This window comes from Cryptotermes secundus, unplaced genomic scaffold, assembly GCF_002891405.2.
Source record: "Cryptotermes secundus unplaced genomic scaffold, Csec_1.0 scaffold1823, whole genome shotgun sequence".
Classification (NCBI taxonomy): Eukaryota; Metazoa; Arthropoda; class Insecta; order Blattodea; family Kalotermitidae; genus Cryptotermes; species Cryptotermes secundus.
The window spans coordinates 160,912-178,357 of record NW_019720608.1 but is presented as its reverse complement, the minus strand read 5'-3'; the positions used below and the strand labels follow the sequence as shown (position 1 = coordinate 178,357).

At 41.1% G+C, this 17,446-nt stretch overlaps 1 protein-coding gene across 7 annotated transcripts in view; it reads right to left on the bottom strand.

Annotated features, from left to right (window-relative positions):
* Window positions 1-17,446, bottom strand: part of LOC111870699 (transmembrane GTPase Marf) — a 65,940-nt gene that overhangs the window by 13,370 nt on the left and 35,124 nt on the right. For all 7 annotated transcript variants that reach the window (XM_023863199.2, XM_023863226.2, XM_023863181.2 and 4 more), the window contains 5 exons: window positions 14,774-15,090; window positions 13,595-13,802; window positions 7,369-7,592; window positions 4,855-5,013; window positions 627-823 (listed from right to left, as the gene is read on the bottom strand). In XM_023863199.2, the coding sequence (XP_023718967.1) occupies window positions 627-823; window positions 4,855-5,013; window positions 7,369-7,592; window positions 13,595-13,802; window positions 14,774-15,090 (1,105 nt within the window). The remainder of the gene's footprint in view (window positions 1-626; window positions 824-4,854; window positions 5,014-7,368; window positions 7,593-13,594; window positions 13,803-14,773; window positions 15,091-17,446) is intronic.

The following is a 17,446-nucleotide window of genomic DNA, read 5'->3' as shown; positions in this document are numbered from 1 at the left end:
CCCCGAAATGTAAGCCGTTACAGTAAGCTTACTGGCGCCCAGCACTCCGATAACCCATACCCCGCAAACTATTATCCACCAGAACAACAAAAAGGGGAACAGAACTGGATAGGAAGGACGCAGCAGCAACCTGCCAACTCGGAGTAACAACAGGTAAGAGGGAACGGCTAGAGGAGCAGATGCAACCAGCAACCAAAGGGCTCTTCAGAGGACTGCCGGAGAAGGACGGTAAGAAGGAGTGACGCCCAATGCAAAGGGTCTTAACGCACTAGACGGTTAGAGACCCCAGAGTAAATTGGTCGCCACTGGAATGAGTATGACCCACAGCGCAAAAGTGGCACGGCACTTGGGACACGAGCACAAGAGATACGACCAGGACATTGTGGCAGAAGAAACCCAGAAAGGACACACAGAAGAGAACAGACATTGGATAATCATCAGACCACTAGACACTTGGTTGGTTGCTGGTTGATGTATAGCACTCAGTACACTTGATTAAACAAGAAGGTGTAACCGTGCAACATGAATTCATGTCCAACTAAACATTATGTACTTTATATGATTTTCTTCTGGATAAACTAAACATTATGTACTTTATATGACTTTCTTCTGGATAAAAAACTTACTGTTGAACTTGGTGGCTACAGTTAGCAGATGTCAAATCAACAATCAGTCGTAGTTTCTTTGTCACATGGGTGACATACTGCCGTTTGAACTCCCGTTCTTTAGCTTTGTTGGTCCATGTCAGACGTTCGTACAGATATATTAAACCATAGACTGAACCTGTGATGAGAATTAATCTCCATCCAACTGTCTTCAGCATCTGTACAGAAACAGTAGAGTTCATCACAATCTCAGAATTAGTCATCCTCGGATTTCTTTACTTGTTGAGCCAATTATTTTTTTTCACAGGAATTGTATTTTTAACTTAATATTAAAAAAAGGAAATGGAAGAAACCACATAAAAAAAAGGCAGTTACTGTAGGTTTTGACTCTTTGAGGCTTCAGCAGGCTACATTGGCAACAGATCATCACTTGACAAGATCAGCACCAGTAAGTGGTAAATTTCAACCTAACAGGGCAAGGGACTGGCAATGATCATGCTAACAAAACACCATAGCTACCATCATGGCATTCACCTGTCTTAGAATCTACAAGAACCAAGTTCTGATACCTGGATACAAACTGACAAAATACTTTCATGAAACTGCTTAAAATACTGACAATATACCCTGCAAAGTTCCTTACCGCTAAAATGAATTCAGATATCTCTATATAAGATAAAACTTAAAACTTTATTTAAACTGTAAACACATATTATTTACCGTATTTATGCATGTATAGGCCGCGTGCGTGTATAGGCCGCAGCACAATTTTCAGACAGAAATTATAGAAAAAATTATTTTCTTGGAATATTATTTCAGGAGTAGAAATTACTCCGAAATTTGGCAACGTTTAACATTCCTAAGTTCGCAACTAGCGAAAATAACGGTACTGCTCGGAACAAAGGCATTGCAGGGGAGAGTTATAACATTTTCGCCTTTACTTGACTTGCCTGGTTAGTTCTGAGTGAAACATGGGTTGAGTAAGAGCAGGTTATACGTCTAAATTTAAACTTCAAGTGGTGTGTTACACACAAGAACACGGAAATCGAGCAGCAGGGAGAAAATTCGACGTTGACGAAAAAAATGTGCGAAGATGGATACTAACGAAAGATGCCCTTGAAAAAACGTCACAAAATCGACAATCTTTCCGCGGAAAGAAAGCTAAATTTCCAGAACTTGAAAATAAACTTTTGCGATACGTGCGTAATACACGGGCGGATGGATTTTCAGTGTCTGTGGAAATGATTCAATTTGAAGGCCTCAAAATAGCGGACAGAATGAAAATTCCTCGTAATGAATTTAAGGGAAGTTATGGATGGGCAAGGCGCTTTATGGCCCGACATGATCTTGTAATTCGGCGACGGACGTCAATAGCGCAGCGCCTTCCCGACACATACCAGGAGAAACTGCTTGCATTTCAAAAACATGTCCTGAAATTAAGAAAGACGCACAACTACACCATGGGAGCTATTGGAAATGTTGATGAAACTCCTGTGTTCTTTGAAATGCCGGGTGAAAGTACAGTGAACAAAGCAGGCGAAAAAACAGTGCATGTGCGGACTGCAGGAGCAGAAAAGCAGCGGTGTACCGTAATGCTTGGTATCACTGCTGATGGAAACAAACTACCACCATTTGTAATCTTCAAACGCAAAACATTGCCGAAAGAAAAGCTTCCACCGGGAATTTTGGTGAGAGTTCAAGAAAAAGGATGGATGACAGAAGAGCTCTATCTGGATTGGTTGAAATCAGTGTGGTTTCGGCGCCCAGGCGCACTTTTACGTCAGCGGTCAATGTTAGTGGTTGACAGTTTTCGAAGCCATTTAACTGAAAATGTGAAAGTGAAGATGAGGCAGGAGAAAAGTGATATGGTTGTGATACCAGGGGGGATGACTGGCATGTTACAACCACTTGACGTGTCAATAAACCGTCCTTTCAAGTCTCATTTGCGGCGCTTTTACCGGGACTGGAGATGCGGTTCCACGGAGATGACGCCGACTGGACGATTGAAGAAACCTTCATTAAGTCAAATGTGTGAGTGGATTGTGGCTGCATGGAACACCATACCAGAAGAAATGGTTTCCAAAAGTTTTAAAGTCACATCCATTTCCAACGCAATGGACGGGACTGAAGATGACGCTGTATGGCTGACATCACCTGACAGCGAAACTTCGAGCGAGAGCGACATCGACAGTAACGAGTCAAGTGATGAACAGTAATATGGTTCAATTACCATGGACCAACTTCAGAAAGTGTCGCATAATTTATTCATGCGATGCGAAGCATGTTTGCAAGCAGAAGGGGGTCACTTTCAGCACCTGTTATAAAGCACGGTAAGTTTGTGTTATCTTTTTACAGTATTCTTATAAATGTGTGCATGTACAGAAACTGATGTAAGGGTATCAGCGACACGACTGCACTCTCACTAGCGGGGAGGGGCACAGTAGTCGCAGAGAAACGTTCCATCCACTCTACGCTGCTGCCCCGGTTTCCTCGATCTTTGAACACCCTGTATTACTAATTATGAATATAATTTTTTTTTAAATGAAGTGTGATTTCGAATATTTCGAATATAAGCAGCACCCCAGTTTTCATCTTGAATTTTTGGCAAAAAATGTGCGGCCTATACATGCGTAAATACGGTAATTTCTATGTCAGCATTTTAAGAGCACGGTAAGGCTCCATTAATTATCTGATAAATCAAAATCCTGTATAATTCGAAGTAACTGTCAATCACTATCCAATAAGATCTATTCTATGTGCTTTTTTTTGCTGATATTTCAAAATCTGGTTAATTTGTAATTCTAACAACAAAGACCTATGAATACTAGGAATATGTGTTACAAGAATTAGAAGAACCATGCAGTGTTCTGGATAATCTATGCACCCTCAGCCTCTAACAGAAATGAGTACCAAGAATTAGTTAAATAATTTTCTTGGGGAGTAAAGCGCGGCCAGCGCGTAGGGCTGACAACCTTACCGCCATCTTTGAGCCGATTGTCTAGACAATGTGGGACCCTCAACATCTCACAACCCTATGGGCCTTCATGGCCTGGTATGGGGATAGTTTTATTTTTTTTTACTTTACCCCTACAAGTTTTCCAAACTCGAAGAAAGTGACACAAATGAACTCATGAAGGAGTAACGGACAGTGGTTGTGGTTCTGTGAACAAATGTGTGGAACAAAAGAGGAAGAGAGGTCAGCTCAAACATTTGCTAAACCTTCATTTCCATCCACACAACAATTAACAATTCATGCTGTTCATGTATTAATGTATATATGTTGAGTACAGCTGTATGCAATACATAATGTTCCCAAATTTGAACACAACATTCTTCACCTATTTCTGCTACACAGCGTCACTTCCAAAGATCCAACACCTGCCTCTCGGAGACACTTTTTTTTCTTCTAATACATAAATTGTTTCTTGACTTGAAACCCTGGATTTCATGTTACTTTGCCACTACTAAAGCCTCAAACTTGCACATTTTGTGGGTTGATATTGCACATTCAAACTCCCAATTCTCACATATTCACAAATCTTTTCTTCTATTACAGAAACTAATACATTTTCCACCAGCAGCATAATTTCCAGTTTCTTTTGTCACTTTAATTGTTTCAAGTTTTCACTATTTGTGAGCTCATATGCACAAGCTTTTAGTATTTATGTTTAGCAGAACATGTGTGCAGTATCCCTCAGACTAGCATCAACTTGTACACTGCAGCTGCACATGGATATGCAATACGAAGAGAATGATAAGATGGAGGTTGGAGTAAGTGGTAATGAATAAGCTACAGTATGTACTGTTGCCAACTTCACCGTTTACAAACAGTGCACCGTTATAGCAACTTCATCAGTACTTGGAGCATACCATTTTTGGTTCTAGTTTCTTTAGAAAAAGTGTGGAGGGTACAGACAGAGACAAAGCATTGTTTGACAGTAGTAATGTACTATGTTCAAGCAAACAGTGTCACACTACATTCAAGCCAAATTGTATTTCTTCCTATTTCAGAATTAGTGACTTGTGCAGTCAAATACAATGCTGGTATTAACAACAAGCAAGTTAAGATAATTCAAACTTGTTTCAATCATTGTTTTGGACTCTATGCAAAAGTCTGAATTTAATTTCCATTTCTGTGTGATCTTAAGACATCTGTGTCCGTAGCATTTATTCTGTCAAAATGTGTTTTTCTTATATTGCTTATGCATATTATGCAATGTTATCTATCCACTGTGCAAATATAACTTACAAATCCTGCAACCAGAAGTCCACCAACTGTCCCTTGTGAGCCAATGGAAGCCATGGCTATCCTAGAAACCACACGTGACCAGTCGTCTGTATTATCTGAAGGTAACTTCATGTGTGCCATATCAAGATTTTCAGATGGTGACAACAAATCACGTGGAATCTATAAAATAACATCACATTCATGTCATGTTTCTGTAACATACAACATAACTATCACTGCAGTCTACAATGGAAAGAGTTTGTAAACATGTTCCTTCCCTTGTATGTGTAGCATATCCAACTTGAACACAAAAATGTACATACACTGCAATCACTGTAGCTCTATCAATGAGTAACATCATGTATAAAGGGGAAGATTCCTAATCTGCTCAGAAACAGGATATTATTCATTTGTGCCACCATTATAATTAAAACTTCACTAAACTTCATTCAACTGTCCTAGAGGTCTCATAGTTTTCCTTATCTTGTACCAAAAACCCTATACAGACATGACATGCATAATAACCCACCCACCAACGTTCTGTGTTAAAAACAGTGGTAAAAGCGTGGGGGGGGGGCAACACAGGCACAAATATATTATTCAGAATACTGTGGGAATCTTGATAATCCATACAGAGTGAAACCTGATTTTATGCTCCTTGACTTTATATTTTCCTTGATTCTCTGCACATTTTTTATCAGTCCCACCAAAACCTCCACATGAACAACATTCAATTTTCCTGGAATAAACATTTGTGCTTTCTAGCCAGCTCCTCAGCTCCAAGTTGAAAGTGAGCATAAATTTCCTTGTTGCTGTCATTCTCAGTATTTGCAATTGGAAATCTTAGGAAAAAATCTGATTTTCAGTTATAACATCCCATCTCCTCTATTGCCTTTGAGTACACTTGCTATTCTATGGTTTCAACACTGTGCCAGAAGAATGGAGCCATCCTTCCCACCACCACAAAGCCTGTGTAATACTGAAGGACTCTGATGTGATTTATAAGTGACAACCACGTTCCATGTGTTTGCTAAATCACTGTGCTAGGGTTGCTTTTTGAGTCTACTGTGAACTGAACAGAAGCTGAGATATCTCAATCAGAACAGTGACAGATGGGCTGGATGACTGGGGTTCAATTCCCAGAAGGGACAAGAGATCTTCTTCTATTCCACAGCATCCAGACATGCTCTGGGGCCTTCAGTCTCTTATCCAATGAGTATTGGCTTCTCATTTAACAGTGTGCTGCTCCTCCCTAAGACACAAGTTACTTATACAACTTGAAAGTTGCCGCTGTTGTTCTTTACAGCGGCACGCACACAGGAAGACTACACAGGATAACACCTATACAGTGTGGAAACAAGAACTAGCCTCTGCAGCACTTTAAACATAGGGCGAGTAACCCTAACAATTTTAAATTTAAAATTTAGAGAAAAATTTTAAAGGATTTTAAAATTAGAACTAAAGATTTTATAGTGCTACTACAGGTACGTCAAAATTAACATGTGTAAAATAATCTACAAACCAGACAGATATCAACAAAGTAGATGTTGATAATAACAAGGAAAGTGTTTTAAATGTTAAATTTTGGGCTGGGTGCAGTGTGACAGCAACGTGAGTGTTATACACCTGATGATGACCGTCTGAGGCCGAAACATGTAGTGAAGAGGAACAAGATCAAGGACACATAATATATTGTTTGCACTTGGGACAGAATTTGTATCATTATATCATTTATCGTATGGAGTGCAACAGGATGCTTAAATATAACATTGTAACCATAGGAAAATCGTTAATTTTACTGTTTACATGCATGGGTTTTAATCCAAGTCAGTTTCCTTCCCAATTATTTTTAGTCCACACAAAACATACTACGACTCTGAAGATAATGAGCAACTTTCCCACAACCACAGTAACGAAACGTGTTGACTTAAAGAGGATGAACAGAATAATTATATTAAGACATGATAGTTCATTTTTATTTATTTGCTAGTTATTTATTGCATACTAACATAGTTAATAAATAGTATACTGCAATTCTTTGTGTGTGAAATTCCAAATTATAGTTAGGGAATTCTGCAGCTACTCCAATTTAGAGCGCTTTCTATCATCTACTAATTTTGGGGACTATTCTGCAACCACGGTTTATGCTGCTGTAACTGAATTGTATAAAAGTATGTATTCAAACCAGGAGCTTTGATGTTTGCATGCAGAGGGATACTGCCACACAGCTGGTAACTCCCTAGTCCCTGTACTGGTACACTCATTAAAACACTCTAACATATGACAAACGCAGAGTCCTCTCAGTTTCTCTGACATTGGTGAGAGTGGCATGTCATATTCCTTGAGAGCAGGGCTGCAATATCAACATGACACACACATGCAGAAGAACTCTTCAGACATTCGCATGTTAATAATGCTAACAGCACCATAGTTGAGAACAATGAGGACCTTAATATATCCTAAATATGATTAAAATAAGGAAAGTAAACCTTTAAACCAAGACTAAACTGACAGTGAAAATCATAACACACTTACCCGATGTGAATAGTTTGTAATTGCAAGACTAGGTGCTTTCTTGCCAGCAAAACGAGAGATGATAGAAGTAAGTCCCCATGAAAATCTAAACTCCAGATCCTCATGGAAATCAGCACATAGGTTGTCACAATTTAAGCGATACAGAATCTCAAAGGGCTCTCGTCGAGGTAATACATTAAGAGAAACCTGCTTCTTGTCTGCTGGCAGCAGAGCTGACATTCGTTCTAGAAATAAAAGGATGATACATATACACTTGGATACAGGTGTACTGGAATAAATATGGAATGGAAGTTACGGCAGTGTGAGGAACTCTGTGACTTATAAAGCTCTCCCAGTAGTGATAGGCACAAGAGGAAAAGAGACAAATGTGAAACTTTCATGTGGAAACCTGTTGGAATGCAGCCGTCTCCTGAGATCCCACCTCAAATAGTTGGAAAGGGAAGTCTAGAAACCATTGCATTTGTATGGAGTTTGAATAAAATGCATTACATCACCTTACAAAAAAGCAGACATGAGTGCAAATTAATCTTACAACATGACACTTCAATTTAAAAGGCTGAATTCTGTGACACTAAATTGGTGCAATGAACACTATTCAGAATTAGTCTACAGCATTTTAAATCTCACTTACAAAAATATGAGAATCCTATACAGCAACATAAGCCACCAACTGGAGGATGTCACTTTCTTTACTGCTCTGAGCACCACACTGTGATTGAGATCATTCAACAGTGAGTGAAGTATGGTAGGGACTATTCTGTTTGGTTGCACTGTGCTATTCCAACAATGCACTTGCCAGGTCCAAGTGTTCAGGTGCTGTGTTTCAAGAGTAATGCCATTAGCCCTAAGTGGAAATAAGACTGCCAGACTCATATTACTGGAATATTTAAAGTCACCTATTCCTTCATGAAAATTGTTACCCTCAGCCATCAACCTCACAACAGTGGGAGACTAAAAGTTCCCCTATCCCAGATGACAACAGAGTCTAAAGTTACCGTGAGAGTAATGTTAACAAATTAAACAAATCCAACTAAACCTTAAAAAGCAAATTTTAACTTAATCCAAATTCATACAGTGGCACTTCCTAGACAGCAGACCTAGCGGATCTGCCATGACTAAGACAGATGGACAGGATGAGAAACAGTAAACCCATGGACAGAGTGAGTATGGCTTACAATGAGGACTTCATTATAGTGACAAGAACTAATGGAACCACCAGTTTCAACTGACTACACATACACAAAAACAATAGCATAAAAAAGGGCTTCTTTCTGCATCTCTGTCCTCATGAGTAATCCATAAGTAGCTGCCACTGTTTTGGCTAGCAGTGTATAAAGGTCGCCCCATTAACCTACTCTTTCCACCAGCGACTCAGAGAAAGCCACAATATCAGTTCAGTGCAGCACACGGGACAGGAAATTCCAGTTTAGTTAGTTCAAGGCCCCACAGAGCAGATGAGCAAGCAGTCAGTGTCCAGTTAGCCAGTAAAGTCACTTAGCAAATTAGTGCGTGAGTGGGGGTAGCGGACGGCTGGATGAGTGAGAATCAGTCCACTCTTACTTCAGGATGTGGGAACTGCCCACATTCAAGCAAGTGTGACAACGCAAGCTCGTTGGCGCTCTCCCACATCGAGTCTGTCACTGCGCCACCATCCTACAATGCATTGGCCACATCCTGCAGTGACGGACTTGACGCGGGAGAGCGCCGACAAGCTCGCGTTGTCACACTTGCTTGAATGTTGGCAGTTCCCACAAGTACAATGCAGCATGTGTGCAATGAGTGTGTGGCATTGCTGTGAAGTAACAAGTAAACCAAGAACTGATCTCAAGAGCATCAAGTCATCATGAATGGTGGGACAGTATACTGCCATGTGTAGGGTGGTATATGTGATGAAATGACGGGTTCTAGTTCAGATGATTGGATTTATTAGCACCTTGGTTACACTCCCTCACTTAACCACACTTAAATACAGGCAATACAGTGCTATTGCTGATTTACACACTTTCCAGTTCACCGTTACACACACTAGGATTCTCTGTTTCCGCTAGTCGTCTCCTTGCAACGGATCTCAACACAGAAACTATAAAAATCTCACTAGATTACACACCCCCAATCCCACTGCACTACCACACATATAAAGTCTTCTATTTCGCACACAAACTCTTCACAGGCCGACCTCCTGTATCCTTCTGTACTCCTGATTCACTTTGCTCCGTTCACATGCTTCTGCCACTACTACTTCTCTCTCGTAACTGCACTCAACTGAACTTTGCCACTCACTTATATAGCTGATGGAGCAACATTAACAGTGAACACGTATCACGTGACCCCTACTCACTGATGTTATGTGATGTCACCGCACATCCACAAGCTGATGGACATGCAGGAAACACATGTCACGTGACAGCCACATACTGCAGTGTGACGTCACAGCACATGCATTGCATGGCAATGGTCCATCCACTGTTCCTGTACTGTTGACCACATGTGTGTTGCGGGTGTTCTCTAGCAACGGTTGATGTTTACAGATTCACTGCTTAGCACAAGACTATACGCCACAATATATATGGAAATAATGCTGGGACCAGGGCTAGGAGCAAAAACTTTTCCCTATATATCACATACTGTTTTCTTCTGCTTCAATAATACGTTCTACCCTGATAGTGGTGACAACAGTTCCTCCAAAACAGTGGTGTCTCCTATCAAACCATACCGTGTCACATCCCAGAAGGCTGTAATCCTAATGCTACGTGTTACTCGAGAACACGACAAAACCTGAACCTGTTTTGTGAGGTCATCTGAAGTGAACTGTCAGCTAAACACGAAGTAATAGTGGAGGGTATGCAGAAAGGTTACAATTATTGTAAAAGAAAACCCTCACTAAGGTGGTTACAGTTAATCTGGATTGAAATATGAAAAACGTTGTTCACAGTTAAGTACACACTTTAGCCACTCAGCGCGGTTTGATGTGTATGTTTCGTCAAGGGATTTAAATCATTCGCGGGGGTTCAACATCTATGTATCGTCCAGCTGCACACCTGTGTTATAACGCCCATAATAATTGATGGTTTTGCTGTAGATTGTTAGATTTTTCGCTGGCCTGTTGTCAGAAGAACAATATATAATGAAACATGAATTTAGCTGCGTTAAGTCATCGTTAGATATGCCTGTCTTCCAGCAAAATCGTGTTGCTTCTAGAAGAGATTTTCTCATTCAAACTGTTATGAATGGCCTGTGTTCTGGGCATGAAGTTATAAACGGCCAAGACGTTTATGTGCTGTGTGAATAATATCATATTGCCCTGAGCAGGTCACACCAACCCACTCAATTAGAATTCTTAGAAGAGGGGTGTCCAGAAATTTGTTCTTGCAAGATCGATTGATTTCGCACAGTACATAGCAGCCAGTTCTTAGAATAACGTCACGAATTAAGGCAGAACACTGTGGTCACCCCCTGTGACGATACGGGTGTGTGTGTGGGGGGGAAAGAACTCATTCCTTCATGTATTATCGCTCCAGTTGACGCCATTTTATCGTACTGACCTTGGTGGTCGTGTCGAGGGATGACCATAATTTTTTTGCTGCAAACTAAGCTCTGCTTTCGTGCACTACATACCAGCCAGTTCTTAGAATAACTTCATGAATTCTGTGGTCACCCCTATGACATCTGCTGCAGCCAAAATGGATGGAATATGAAACGCATAGCACCAACCCCTTGTTATGATAACATAATGGTTGAATTTACTGCAGCCGATCTGGCAAGCTAAACGACTGACAGAAAGACATTTCCTTGTATTCCCCCCACGGGGAAGAAGGCAAGGCCACACAGAAGATGTGGTTTGCGGAAAAAAGNCTATCTCATATAATTTAAGAATAATGATGAATAAATCATTTTCGAGCAAAATTTAAATGGTCGGCTGAAAATATTACCGCCGGAGAGACATGGCAGTGGAATTTAAATGACCGCGCTAAAGGGTTAAAAGACACATGGCATTTAGGAAGGCAGATGAGTCACTTCTCTGTTCAGACAAAACGTGTCAGTTTCTTGACACCTGCATTATTACATCCAAAAACAGGTACAACTTCTGAGTCTCCTATTGATGAATAAATAAACGTGTCTTTTTATAGTTTTTAATAAAGCCTCTACAATGGTATCTTTTATTTACTTTCATCAGCACTACTTATATTATTAAATTCTCCACTTATTTGTGTTCCAAGTTTGTTTTTTTAGGGCTAGCTTTTGCTGCATTAATCCAGATTATTGCTCAATCCACATGACTCCACCCCCCATTAACACAGATTCGCGAGGGTTTACTGTAGTGTTTTGACCAAGCCTATGTTTACACTAAGACAATCAAGTAAATAAATCTATAATCCCATCCCCCTGTTTACACTATCAAACACTTTACATCTCTTCTTAAAATTAAAACATGACAAGTATGCAGGCTTGTGAGAAACTTCAGTCACCATAATGTAATTTGAGTTTCTGCCCCAGGCCGATGTCAAATAAACACTGTATTTACTCACACAATAAAAATCTCACCTTTGTCTCATTTACTTGTTAACTTAAATCTATCTCTTGATTTACTCCCACTCACCAACTGATATACCACTAATAGCTTGTACTCTGTCATTATCTGGTTCAAAAATTGAATCGTCTTCTGCTTCCGAGATTGGACCAAACTATCACATATGTGAGTACTGCCTGTTAACACAAGTAAAAACACCAGGAACAGTGTCACGATTTTGAACGCCTAGATGGGTATTGGTTTGATATGCTTAGAGATCTGTGACTACAAGTAATTATGACTGTTTGACTAATTCACACACTTTACAGTTCACTAGAGCACACACGTAAGTCTTCTCAGTCTGCTGTGTCTTCACCAGTCTTCTGGTAACAGCTTAAAATGGTGGATGTTCCTCTTTTTCCTTTCTTCTTTGCTCCAGAACTGTCCCAGGACTCAGCTACAGCAACTCTCATCTGACTGCCTGTCTGTCACTAGACTTGTCCTGCTTATAATGTCTCAGCACAGAAAACACCACTTCCCTATATTATTGTTGCAGTCAAGTGTTGCTGTGTAATTGTTGTGTTCATGGAAACATGCTTCTTTGCAGTGGTGTTACTGAGCATGGTAGCTGCATACAGTGGATTCTGGTTAACTGGGACACATCAGGACTAGAGTACTTTGCTCCAATTAAGCAGCTGCCCCAATATATGAAGTTGTATGTAAAGGTTTAAAAAGGTTATACAGTACGTACACAAGACAAAAGATAAGCTTTCTGTTTATTAAGTAACAAAAATACTGACTTTAGATGAGCTGAAACAACTGGTGCAAATCATAGAAAAATATTTACCCCAGAAACAAATTTGACTCATTTACATATTTAAAACGCATGTGCGTCTTAGGTCAGGGGAATTCATTGAGCATGCACTGCCATGTTCCCTTGACTGACTGCAACCAAACAAAATCAGCGCAGGTTTCTAGTGCAGATATAGGACTGCCTTCATTGTCTTCCCATCTGAAATAAAGTTGCAGTCCAGCAATAAATTCCCCAACATCCAGGTTAGTCACTTGGTCATGCTATGTCATGTCATCCTCATCGGTTTCCTGATTGTCTGATATCTTGTGGTGTTTTGTTGAAATTTATTCAACAGTTTCTTCCTCACAATCTTCATTTTCATTATAACATTGAAGATTACTGTCAATACATGAAAACTATACATCTATATGCCACAATACTTAGAAGCAGAGCAAGTTAATTTATCAGATCAACTCCCCTTCCACTCAAGCACACAATAAGAGGAGCCTTCACTTACTATTAAATCTAGATAAAGAATTTATTTTGGGATGTAAGGAACAGGAATCATCCCAACAGGATACATGCTACGCGACTCTGAGAAATACATACAGTTCCTGTTTCAATGCATTTTCAAAACACTTCCCCCATTTTAAATACTACATATGCTGCTGGGTTATACTGTCAAGATTATAACCTTCTGGGTTGTGACACTGTGCAGTTTATGTGGTGTTGCAACCCAGAAGACCACAACCTGAACAGTCATCACTGTGAAAACCTGAAAATGTATATTATACTATCAAATTTATAAGATCTACAAGGAACCACATCCCAGAAGACAGCATTCTTCATAGTTACCGCCATAAAAACCTCAAATCTTATAAATTTATAATCAATCAGTGGCATAAAACATTGGGCAGACTTATCACCTGTCATTTCGCGCTGATTGTTCTCGATGTTCATTGCAAGTGCAGTGGACAATCTGGCCCGCAGGTTACTGCCCAGCCCATTTTCCACATGGGTATGAAGTTCTTTTTTGTACACATTGAGAACAAGTTGTTCGGGATGGAATGGCAAATTGAACTCATCTACCAACACGGACAAGCGGCGGATCTCTTCGCTTAATGCTTTGGATACCTGAAATTAAAGCAATCTTGAATTACACAACAAATAATATTTCTCCAATCTGTACCGTCATTTACTGCATTCATTATTTCCAGCCTATCCATCCAGACAATCCTATGCATACACCTCTCATGAGAGGCCTACAGAATCCAACATCATCACATGCCACTGAGGGAAGCTGTTACATGATTTATCTTGAGGAGTCCCCCATCTTGTTTGTTTTCCTTGCTCTCATTATGGCCAGTGCTTGCAGTCAGAAATAGCCATCTCTCAACTACACATGTACTGTCAGAATGGGAAGTCTGGTTCAAAAAAATCATATATCATTCAATTTAAGACAAAGGGGTAACTTCATCACATCCTGATGATTCTGATATGAAAAATGTTGAGACAAAACAAAAGGCCTGCTTCAGAATATGAATTATTATGACAACAGCAAGAGATATAGTCAAAAATTGTCAAAATTGGCAGCGGGGAGGGTTAGTAACTGGGTGTGTGTACATGTACAAGGTTGAGCAGGCTCCTAAAAATTACCTGAGACTATTTTCAAAACTGGAAGAAACCAGTCCTCATCCTTCGCCTGTTTATGAACCAGAGTATTACAGTGTGAAAGCAATGTTTTATTAACTGTCATTACATGTTGACAGACAAGAATAAACCTGAAGAATGCCATCTTCTGGGATGTCGCGCCATGTAGATATGTGTTAACCGACTTTTTGAGGAACGTATCACCTCCATCTTCAGGGTATAAGAAATCTGCGAGCAATGAGTCTGCAGGGTGCAGCCACCTGCTCATGCTGGTTCATCACTCGCAGATTTATACCCTGAAGATGGAGGCGATACATCCTTCCGAAAGTTGGTTAACACATATCTACATGGCGCCACATCCCAGAAAAAGGCATTCTTCATAGTCACTGCCGTGAAAACCTCAAATCTTACATAAGAATAAACTCAATCACAAAGATTCCCATGAAATGACTGACCCTCTGTTCAACATCTTCAACCATCTGACGGATCTTGTCTTTCATTTCTTGCGTCAGAAGTAACAACTGCTGCTCAGTGAAGTTCAATTTGTCATGGATCTCCTTCTTCGCCACAGCCTTCTCTGTCCTCAGCTGCTGGGCCTGGTCATATGTCCCATCCATGATTGTCCATATTTCTGTAACGATAAGCTTCCCTCGTTGCGAGTGCTGATCAAACTTGGTCCTCACTGCTGACTTTGATATGCATTCTTCAAACTTCCTCTCAAAGTCTTGGAATTCAAAATATCGGTTTGGAAAGCCATCTGCTAATGCACCACCTGTGACACATAATCATGTTATCTCAGAAGTCTACACAGATTACATCACATCACATATACAAAATATGAGGTTCGCACAAAAATAATCTTAACACTTCGTGGACCGGTAATTTAAATATTTAAATCACCCTGGGGACCGGCGTTTTTAAACCTACTACCCTAACTTGTGCACTGTTTACTTTAAAAATTAATATAAAATCTCCTAATTAATTTTATGAACTAAAATTTTTGGAGAAGACTTACCAGAGCTCCTAGAAGTGCTTCAGAGTGTGATATTTCTGGAAACATTCCCCTCTGTGAAGAGGCATGACGCAGAACTTGCAGACGTAGAAAGTCTTGCTTTGCTTCGTGTGCACAGCGCACACACGGCACTGCCTAGAAGGATACTTCCCCGTCAATTGTTCGCTCATCACAATTTTCACAAGGGTATGTTTCCGCGTATCACCCGAGAGTCGCCCAGGGGGGTCCATATAAGGCCTCCGTGGGGTGGCAGTAGATGGTCCCGGTCGTATGTAGCATGTCCACAAAGTAAGTTTCCCACTCGTCCCACAGCTAGCAAACCTTATATTGCATGAAGCGACTGAGCGTACGTGATAGAGCAATGACGTAGCATGGCGCATGCACTAATGGAATTTCCCGCATTCCCACAGTAGCATCGTTGCAGCTGTTGAAGATGGAGGCTCTTATTCCAGCTCCCGCCAACTGTGAAGTGCAGTCAGTGATAAAGTTTTTGAATGCATAGAGCATAGCGCCGATCGAAATTCATCATCAGCTGTGCCAGGTCTATGGGCCTAACGTCATGAGCAAGCAGATGGTGTGTCACTGGTGCAGACAATTTTCAGCAGGTCAACAAAGTGTGCATGATGAGAAGCGCAGTGGGCGGCCATCCATCATTACCAACGACCTGGTGGAGCTTGTGCGGGAATGCATTATGGAGAATCGTCGCGTCACACTTAGGGAACTCAGCAGTCATGTCCCACAGATTTCCCACTCCTTGTTACACGAAATTGTCACAGAGCACCTGTTGTTCAGGAAATTGTGCGCCAGGTGGGTGCCGAAGCAACTGATACCAGAACACAAAACAAAGCACATGGAGTCAGCATTGACATTTCTGCAGCGGTACCACGATGACAACGACGAGTTTCTGGAACGGATCATCACAGGTGATGAAAAGTGGATTGCACACATTACCCCAGAAACCAAGCAGCAGTCAATGCATTGGCATCACAGTGGATCTCCCTGTAAGACGAAATTCAAGCAGACGTCAGCGCGGAAAGTGATGTGCAGGGTATTCTGAGACAGAAGGGGCGTTCTCCACGTCGACTTACTGACCAGAGGTGAGACGGTGAATGCTGAGCGTTACTGTGAAACACTGCAGAAATTGTGACAGGCCATTCAGAACAAGCAGCGCGGGATGCTTAGTGCCGGTATTGTCTTCTTGCATGATAACTCTAGACCGCACACAGCTCGACAGACAGCAATTCTCCTGCAGGAGTTCAGCTGGGAGGTGTTTAATCATCAACCCTACAGCCCGGACCTCGCTCCCAGTGATTTCCATCTTTTCCTACACCTCAAGAAATTCCTATCCGGTGAGCGTCAGCTTTTTGAGAATGACAGAGAGGCAGAGATGGTTGTCACACAGTGGTTCCAATCCCAGGCGGCAGACTTCTACGACACAGGTTGTAACCGCTCACTTCCTTGGGCCCTTTTACATTGTGCGCCACGCTGTTGCTGTCCTCCTTGATCCTACGTTGTGCTCCACTTATCAGCGTCCTCCCTCTTCTCGTAGATGTCGAGAAGTTAGATGGAAAGGGAGAAGAATTGTGGTTGCTGGAGCTATTACGCGAGAGCAGGTAAAGACGGGAGCAACTGGGTTCTGTTCAGTAATCAGTAGAGCTGAGTTCCTATCCCGGGTCTTATAAGGGTCTGGCTCGGGCAGGGCAGGAAGAACCTTTCTGCTTCAATCACACACACACACTTTAGACCATTGCACTTAATGGTCATTTAATCCCTTCCAGCTTTCTGAATACACTGAATTTATTAATATATTTAATTTGGACTTTACTTATACTACTTTACGGAAGGGCCATAGTTGTAAATTTAGTGTCCGACTTTGCCGAAAGTTGTGTCAAGACTCCTCGAGGTGGAATGCCCTCTCTCTGAATTCTGAGGTCCACAAACCCCAGACTCCAAGAGAAATCCACTCCTCCACTTCTACCATTGGTTAAGTTTTCAAATTAGGAGGTTCCCTAAATTTTGAATTCCCAATCATGTTGCTCTGCTATGTGATCCTGGCAGATGCTGACCTGACGCTAAGGTCGACAGCCCCTTGATGCATTACGGTCAGGGTGTGAGG